The 8,917-nt window shown below is 43.5% G+C and overlaps 1 protein-coding gene across 1 annotated transcript in view; it reads right to left on the bottom strand.

Moving 5' to 3' along the window:
- Positions 1 to 8,917, bottom strand: part of PRRC2C (proline-rich coiled-coil 2C) — a gene marked incomplete at its 3' end in the record, with an annotated part of 54,021 nt that overhangs the window by 34,395 nt on the left and 10,709 nt on the right. The window contains exons 7-15 of the mRNA XM_010136265.1: positions 8,728 to 8,861; positions 8,557 to 8,644; positions 8,141 to 8,282; positions 7,051 to 7,125; positions 5,711 to 6,284; positions 4,016 to 4,176; positions 3,161 to 3,407; positions 1,328 to 1,541; positions 1 to 568 (exon numbers count right to left, since the gene is read on the bottom strand). The exon at positions 1 to 568 is cut by the window's left edge and continues 10 nt beyond it. Of these exons, the coding sequence (XP_010134567.1) occupies positions 1 to 568; positions 1,328 to 1,541; positions 3,161 to 3,407; positions 4,016 to 4,176; positions 5,711 to 6,284; positions 7,051 to 7,125; positions 8,141 to 8,282; positions 8,557 to 8,644; positions 8,728 to 8,861 (2,203 nt within the window). The remainder of the gene's footprint in view (positions 569 to 1,327; positions 1,542 to 3,160; positions 3,408 to 4,015; positions 4,177 to 5,710; positions 6,285 to 7,050; positions 7,126 to 8,140; positions 8,283 to 8,556; positions 8,645 to 8,727; positions 8,862 to 8,917) is intronic.

The raw sequence follows: 8,917 nt of genomic DNA on the forward strand, positions 1-8,917 counted from the left end.
TTTAATAGGGCCTGATCTCCTTACTGGTCTATCACCGCCTTCGTCTCTCCTGCCATAACCTGGCCTAGGACCCCATCTTGTTTCAGACTTAGGTTTGAAAGTTTTTTCAGGTTTTGGTCCTTCTGATGTTCTGTTATTGATCAAAATTTCTTTTTTTGGCTTAATCTCGAGTCTCTCAATTGTGTCCTTTGTTTCCACAGGCCTGTTATTTAACTTAGGGATACTTGCTGCTGTCTCATTCCTCTGGTCTTCTGACTTTAAAGAGTGACTTGAACCATGGGAAATGCTTCTCTTTAGCGAAGAGTGACTTTCCCCCACAGGCACCAATTCTTCTGGAGAGCTACGTGTAACTTTCTCATTCACTCCCTCAAAATTAACTACCATGTTAGGTGTGTCAGTTTGGAGAGGCTGTACATCTTCCAAAGGCCTGCTTGGGAACTTTTGTACCTCCATCTCTGCTGATTCTCTGAAAAAGTCTGTCTTTGGATGAGAGTCCAGCTGATTGTGTTCTACGGGATAAGCACTGGCAGGGACAGCAACTCGTTCTTGCTCCAAGTGTGCCTCGGACCTAAGCAGAAAGCAATTAAGAACATCAGGGTGGGGGAAAAAATTTTACTCATATTTACTTAAATGATTTTCTATTTCTATGAAGGATATAATAGGTATTAACATTCATAGTGGCTGCTAGCTGTAGAGGTCAATTTTATTCTGTCCTGATTAAGAGGTCAGAAGTGTCAAATGTGCAGTGAGCTTTAGGAATCTTACTGTTCATGGCTATACAAGCAGCTTTAAAAGGAACCTCCCAGTTAGCAGGCTAGTGTCAAACAGCAGTACAGCAAGAAGAACTTTTGGGTACTTGGAAGATGTAGAGGAAGCCTTCCTGACCATTCGCTATGCAGCAAAGGTCAAAAGTGACTGTCTTCCTTTTAACCACTTGTCCTGACCACATCACTTTTAAAACATACACGTCAGACAGAAGTTCTCAGATCTGAGGAGGGCAGATGGAGAACAGGACAACGCTACAGCAGCGTTCTACAAAACTGAAAATTCTACGTAGTATGGCAATCACGATTCATCAAATTAGGTTAAGGATGCTGAACAGGAGTAAATTGTCTTTCCACACCCCATACACAGCAGCCATGTCTTCCGTTTCATGTGACAGTGCCGAGCACACTGCACCCTCCAGCCACAACTCCTTTGAAAGCTTTGCGCAAAGAGCAACTATAACTCAGGTTAAACCGTGGTTTGCAATGGAAAGTACACAGCCAAGCACTGAGTATGTATGGCTCACAGAGGTGATGTGCAGGAGTACGTAACTCAAGCTTACCTCAAATTATCAGGATCTTCTAACACTTTGGGAGGAGAGCTAGCTTGCTGAGGTTCTGCATGGGGGTACGGGTCTGACCCCCACATCATGCGGGGCTCCGACAAAGGAACAGTGTGCTCTCTTGCTGAGCGAGCGATATGTTCAAATCCATCTGAACTAGCTGATGATCCCTCCATCTGGTCTCTTCTCATCAGTGGTTTGGGAGGCATAATTCCTGTGATGGATTTAAGGTCAACAATTGAAAAGTTTCACACCAAAGAAACCTACCACACCACAAATAAAGCATATCAGGAGGTGTTGAGGAACACTGTTCTCCGATTTCCTTTCCTCTCTACCTTCCACTGTTGAAACCAAGTGCCTAATCTCAGCCAGCTGACCTCAAAAGGACTAAATCATATTCACCACTAGTACCTTACACACTAACAAATGGAAAAGCCGTCTGCTTCCACTATAATTGGACGAACCAGGTCTGTAGACTTGTGGATGAAGTTTCTGCTCTAAGATCTGAATGGCAGAAAGCAAGATGTGTGTACACACAGGTTATTTTGTACTCTGCCAAGAAAAAAGGACCCGGAGTCCTTAACAATGTTTTAAAGAAATGCTACAGCTTTCACTGTCTTCGCCTAGCCTGCCATTTCCCCTGTTCATTCCCTGCATTCTCTCAGGATATCCATTCCTTTCCTCATTAGCTGAATAAGTATCGCTGTTACATTACATGCCAGACATGTATCATTTACGCACAACAGCTTTCCTAATCGCAAGTCAGATGGCCGTTCCACAAATTAAAAAGGACTTTCTAATGCCCAAACCTTAAACCACCAATTTATTAAGACTCTAGAGGTGCTAATAGATAAAAGTAACAGACTTTCAAGCTTTTTAAAATAAACAATGTAGTATCAAGTGCTAACACATTATGAAACACAAATGGTAAATACACTACTTTTCTCAGTTGAGCTTAACTCATAGGATCGTAAAATCATCTGGTCGGGAGAGACCTTTAAGATCATCGAATCCAACCATTCACCGTGCACTGCCAAGGTCCCTAAACCACGTCCCTCACCGCCACATCCACATGTCTTTTAAAAACTTCCAGGGATGGGGACTCCACCACCAGCCTTGGCACAGCTGTCCAATGCTCACAACCCTCTCTGTAAAGAAGTTTTTCCTGATCTCTAACCTAGATCTCCCCTGGATCAACTTAAGGCCATTTCCTCTCATCCTGTCATTTGCAACATGGGAGAAGAGACCAACCCCCATGTCTCTACAACCTCCTTTCAGGTAGTTGTAGAGAGCAATAAGGTCTCCTCTGAGCCTCCTTTTCTCCAGCCTAAACAACTCCAGTTCCCTCAGCTGCTCCTCATAAGACTCGCTCTCCAGACCCTGCACCAGCTTCACTGCCCTTCTCTGAATGTGCTTGAGCACCTCAACGTCCTTCTGGGAGTGAGGGGACCAAGTCTGAACACAGTACTCAAGGTGTGGTCTCACCAGTGCAGAGTACAGGGGAAAGTGGTGTCACCAGTGCAGAGTACAGGGGAAATATCTGTCCACAAAGTAAGGCTTAGGCTGACATTCTGAATACACCCTTAACTGTCACTAACATGCCCGTGATGAAGAAGCAAGCTGTGATTTTACTTTGTTGTCACAGTTATATATTACATGACCATCATTTTTCTAGTATTACTAAAATCTACTTTGTCTTAAATAATGAAATAATGTAGTTTTCTTTTTTAAAAACCTACCCATTCACTATTACTATACATAGTGTGGTTAGAGAAAGACTTCTATTTCAAAACTAAGCCAGTTCAGTGGTCAAAAAACACTGCCAGATTTTACCTGGATGAATAGGAGGCATATCCATTGCAGGTCTTCCCGACATCATCCGTGGGTCCATGTAAGACTGCATCATAAGCCACCGTGGATCAAAGCCCATTGAAGCTAAATGCTGAGGATGTGGCTGCATGGGCTGGTAAAGGGGTCTGTGCTGGGGAGGTGGGACAGGGCCACTAGAAGGCTGTGAGGGAGCGGATGGTGGAAGGACACCTTGTTGTTGTTGCTGCCACTGCTGCTGTTTCATTTGTTCCTGCATAAAAGAAAACAGTGTTGTAAGACTTTTTAAGATGAAGAGTTGAGCAGAGTCCAAATAACCCTTGGAAACAACAAACAAGTTATCTCCAGGACACTGAGTATTCTGAAAGTTCATCGCAAAGAGGCATCAGGATGAACAGTAACTGTACAATGCAGAGCAGCTACAGTTTTGCTGGTGCCCCGCTGACACACAGAACAACCTAAACTTCATGCATGTCGTAAACGCAAAGTTTCTTCAGATCATAGGACCCAAGTCCAAATTACATTTGTGAGTGTCACTCCCTTTAAGAAAAAGCTGCAGAAACGATCAGATGCCCAGCTTCCGCAGTAAACCACAGGGTAACGCTCTACTTCCAGCAACCAATGGAAAATCAGCTGGTTTTAAAAGCACCTCTTGCTTTCTGCTCACGTACATAGTCCGCAAGTGACAAGAAGCATTTCAGGCAGAGCGACTCCTGCCAACACCACAGACATTACAAAAGGTGGAAACCAACAAAAAGCTTAGGGTTTTTCCAACTCCTGCGGTCACGTTCTCATTCAGAATGAGGCAGAAGACATCACTCATTTAATGAGCTTCCTTCTTTTAATGAACTGGTTAGTTACCTGCTGCCTCTGAAATCTTGGTGGTAATGACTTCTGGAACTGTTTAGAATAGCCCGAGGAAACAGCAGGACGAGGCTGAGATCCTGAATCTAGCTCACTCTCATGAGTCACCTGTGAAATCTCTTTCTCATTCCGACTGCTATCTTGTCTGGTAAAGACGGCTTGATCTTCTGAAACCAAACACACATGGGAGACGAGTGAATCTTAAAACTACGCCCGTTTCATCAGAATTACAGATAAAGGATGTTCTAAAATGGAGAGTCTGTCTAACCTTACAGTCTTAGTTTTCAAAACCAATAAAAGCACAGAAATTTAAAAACAGCCCCTCAAAACAGAACAATTGTTAATATATCTCTCAGTCCCTTTTAAACTCAGAAATACCGAGTAGTAACCACTGGCTGTAACTACTCCATGATTTAAGAAGTACTGTATCAATGCTACTGTATTACATTTTAATCAACTTTTTTTATGAATGATGGTTTGGTTTTACAATCACTTTTCATAGAATGCTTTGGGATGGAAGGGATCTTCAAAGCTCATCTAGTCCAACCCCCTGCAGCGAGCAGGGACATCTTCAGCTAGAAGATGTTGCTCAGAGCCCTGTCCAGCCTGACCCAGAACATTTCGAGGGACAGGGCATCTACCAGCTCTCCGGGCAACCTGGCTCAGCATTTTACCAGTCTCAGCCTAAAATATTTCTTCCTTACATCTGGTCTAAATCCCCACTCTTCTAGTTTAAAACCATCACTCCTCACCCTGTCACAACAGACCTCGCTAAAAACACTGTCCACATCTTTCCTATAGGTCCCTTTTAAGTACTGGAAGGCCTCAACAAGGTCTCTCTGGAGCCTTCTCTTCTTCAGGCTGAACAACCCCAACTCTCTCAGCCTGTCCCCACTCCTCTGACCATTTCTGTGGCCTCCTCTGGACCCTCTCCAATAGGTTCATGTCTTTCCTATGCTGAGGACCCCAGAGCTGGACCCAGCACTGCAGGTGAGGTCTCACCAGAGCAGAGGGGTAGAATCCCCTCCCTTGACCTGCTGGCTATACTTTTCTTGATGCAGCCCACGACGTGGTTGGTTTCCTGGGCTGCAAGCACACATTGTTGGCTTATGTCCAGCCTTTCACATCATGCCCCAGCCTGTACTGATTCTCTGATATCGAGAATTGCCCTGAGCCAGGTGTAGGACCTTGCACTTGGCTTGTTGAACCTCAGGAGGTTCATACAGGCCCACTTCTCCATTTAAAAGGCTAACACAACCTTAATAAGCATAGTCTAGCAGTTCTCTTGTGACATTCAAATTTCTCTGCAAAAAACGCACCAAGTTTAAATACATGCTCTGTGTGTTTACTTCTCTAGGCTTGCTGAAAGAACAGAATAGCTGAAATGATTTACATTGCTTTTCAGCCACAGGAGTTGCTGACCCTCCTTTAGCAAGAAAATAAAGCCTGCTTTTCTTTCTGTATCCTTCAAAGTCCAGTCTAAATCACAGAGCCCAATTTTTTCCTTTAATGTTTTGATGAGTTGGACAAACAGGTCTAGCTCAAAAGACAGCTGGCAGCTGTAATACGCCAGGAAAATAAATGGTCTAGATGCACTAGCTTAATTAGGTATGCAAATTAGACTCCTAGATTACAACTACGGTCTGTGGCTCAGCTTTAAGACAGAGAACTCCTACTTGCATGCAAGCATACCTTTTTCTTCCTTGTTATTCCTGGTTTCATTTTCTTGTTTTTCTACTACAGGGGCTGCCACAGGTTGTACAGTCTCAGGAACATCATGTGCTGGTTTCTCCTCTTCTTTGTCTTTCTCATTTTCCTTCTCTTCTTTCTCCATTTCTTTTTCTTTCTCTTTCTCCCTTTCTTGCTCTTTTGCCATCTCCAGTTTTTCTTTTTCTTCTTTTTCCTTTTCCTTCTCCCTTTCCCTCTCTTTTTCCTTCTCCTTCTTCCTCTCTTTTTCTCTCTCCCGCTCCCTCTCCTTCTCCCTTTCCCTCTCCCTCTCTTTCAGAGGGTCTTCCCGGGAGGGTTTTGTCACACAGCCAAATTTCTCATTTAATCGTTTCAGCTTTTCGGCACAAGCTGCTTTCCGCTGTTCTTCCATTCTTCTTTCTTCCTCTTCTCGCCGCTTACGGGCTCGCTCAACTGCAGCGGATATCTCTGACTGCTGTCTTCTCCTTTGTTTCCAAATTTCATCTTCATCTGGTACTGGTTTAGGTGGAAAGGGTCCCTGCCTTCCAGGGCCTACTTGGCGATCAGGGGGAGGAGGGTGCTGCAATATTAAAATTAGTTAAGTCAAGTTGAATATGTATCGTATAAACAGCCAGCTGAAATATTACATTTTAACTATTTGCCAACGCACATAGTTTCATGGCACCTTTAAACAGCAAGATTTGGAAGAAAAAGCTAACCCCCACCTTCCTGCTCCAGTTCAGACTCATGCAGCCTGGGCTCAGAAGGGAGAGGTAAAGATTCAGTCGGGCTCATGTCACTCCTCTCCATCACAAAGGCAAAGTGTGACAGCAAAGATGACCTTTTAGATTTGGTTACGTGCTGCTATAAATGACACAGACTCAGGGCAGATCTCAGACAAAAGTCCCTCAAGGAGTCAAAGAAATTCAGGATAGCTCAACATAACAGATATTTCAATGAAGACTGTTGAAGACTGGTAGGAAGTTACTATGTACAGATTTCATTTGTGACTTCGGCTCCCCTTCTGCCTCAGCAGCCAACCCTCCAGCACTGTTCCCATGCCCCTGACCTCTCTAGCTCCCACATGGGGTTGGATAACTGAAGGCTCCTGAAGTTCTTACACATTTAATATGCTACTTAGAAGATGGGGCTGCTTTACACAATTAGCAGCATGGCTGTGTTTGGGTCCTATTCCTAATGGCCTCAGGCACTACGATCATTTCAGTCATTAAAGAAAAGGCTTACCCCTACTGAAGCCTATTTTTACTTTCCTTAGCCTAACTCCCTCCACCTAAGCACTGAAGAATTTAACTCAAGGAAGTAAGGACAATTCTAATTTTTCTTACCGGTGGTAGAATAGATTTTGGATGAAGAGTAGGACCACCTCTTTCATGTATCAAAGGCTGTGCCGGACCCCGATCCTATCGGATCAAAGACAGTACTGGGGTTAAGCAAGCTCCTAACAACAGTAAAGCTGAGAAAGTTCACATTTACTGTTTTCTACTGCATTACGATACTACACCCAGTGAACTATTTGCATACGATACAAATTTGCATTCAAAACAAGGGCGAGAACATTTCCACTTTAGGTACTGAGAACCAAGCAATTAAAGATTTACACATCCAAATATCAGAGTTTCTGTTACTATAGTGTTTTTCCTCAGATTCAGGGTAGCATTAAACCCTGAAAGGCAGTGTGTTCTTCACATATAAATTGCACGTAAAACCATTTTAAGATCCCCCATCTTCACCATTACTGGTGTCAAGAGAAAACGTTTCTGGGAAATGTGAGACAAAGCCAACAGCAGCATTTCCTGGGAAAATAAAAATAGCGCTGAAGCAGGTGTAAGCTGAGGTGGTTGCCAGACTTCCTTTCCTACAGCAAAAACCAAAACGGCTGAGCTGATGAAGTCTACACAGGTGTATAAAAATCTATCTGCCTGAGATGTCAGAAGTGGGCTGATACATTACTGCTAAGTTGCACTGAAGACAGTGGGTCACGATACCAAAAAAACTCCACCCCACACCCACAAAAAAATGCATGAGCCAACAGGGCGCTATATACTGTGTGCCACAATAAAACATGATGGATTCCAGAACGGCTTCATTCACCGTTACAGGGATGGACAGATGAGAGTATCAAGTTTAAGCTTGACAGTTGAGTCACAGTCACTGACAGAAGTTTCTCACCTCCTCACAACTGTGGATTAGAACACACTAGATAAAGACGTGCTATTTTTATTTTGGGACCAGAAGGAGCTAAGTTGACTAAGCAGCCCCCGATCAGTTACCACAGCTCAGATAATGCTTTCAAGTAGCTGACATTTTCACTCATGTTCATAACCTTAAATGACCTGACAGTTTGGAAAGACACCTGAGTCACGCCTCTCCTGTCCAAGCTTTTGCCAGAAGAGCTGAATATAAGAACACACACACCTGCTCAAGCTGAGAGCTTTTGCCATAAGGTCCTTTGGTTGCTGCTGTAGAAATCTGGGTGGTAGACTTAGCACTTGTCTGTTCTTCTGCTTCCTTCTGGCCATCTTCCTTCTGGGAATCTTTTGATGGTGTTTGTTCATCACTATGTGAAAAGAAATAAGAAAAATGGAAAGAGTACTCCGCACAGATATTTGGCGATTTATTTTCTATCCTCAGTGTTTCTTAGCAAGAGCAGAAGTTCTCCACAGCAAGGATAATTTCTACTACACAGCCTGCCGACTGGAGGCTGCAGGCAGTTATACAATTTAATACAGTAATAAATTACTGGAACAAGTACTTGCACTCATTTAACTCAACCTTCCCAGAAGCTCAGCTAGTTAAGTGGCATTCACACCCAATCAACAACACCAACTCACCCGCTTTCCTTCTCTTTTTGACCACTTCCTTGCTCATCATCATCGCTGAAGTTCAGCTGCTCAGTGTAATCCACTTCACTTTGAGCACCTGATGCATAAGCAAATATTAAATTAATCTTTCAGAAAGATTCCATGTACAAATAGTAGAAACCATTAATCGGACGTTCTTACCTGCCCAGCCTTCATCAGCCTCAGCATCTAGATTATCAAATTTGTCAAGTTCTTTAAGTTCACTAGCACTAAGAATGGATGGGCGCTCAATAGGTTCCGAACACCATGAAGGCGGTCCCCTTCCCCTTGGCCCTCTAACAAAAAAAAAAAAAAAAAAAAAGAAACAAAAGACACTGAAACTTTTTAACCC

Source organism: Buceros rhinoceros, unplaced genomic scaffold, assembly GCF_000710305.1.
Source record: "Buceros rhinoceros silvestris isolate BGI_N320 unplaced genomic scaffold, ASM71030v1 scaffold4185, whole genome shotgun sequence".
Lineage (NCBI taxonomy): Eukaryota > Metazoa > Chordata > Aves > Bucerotiformes > Bucerotidae > Buceros > Buceros rhinoceros.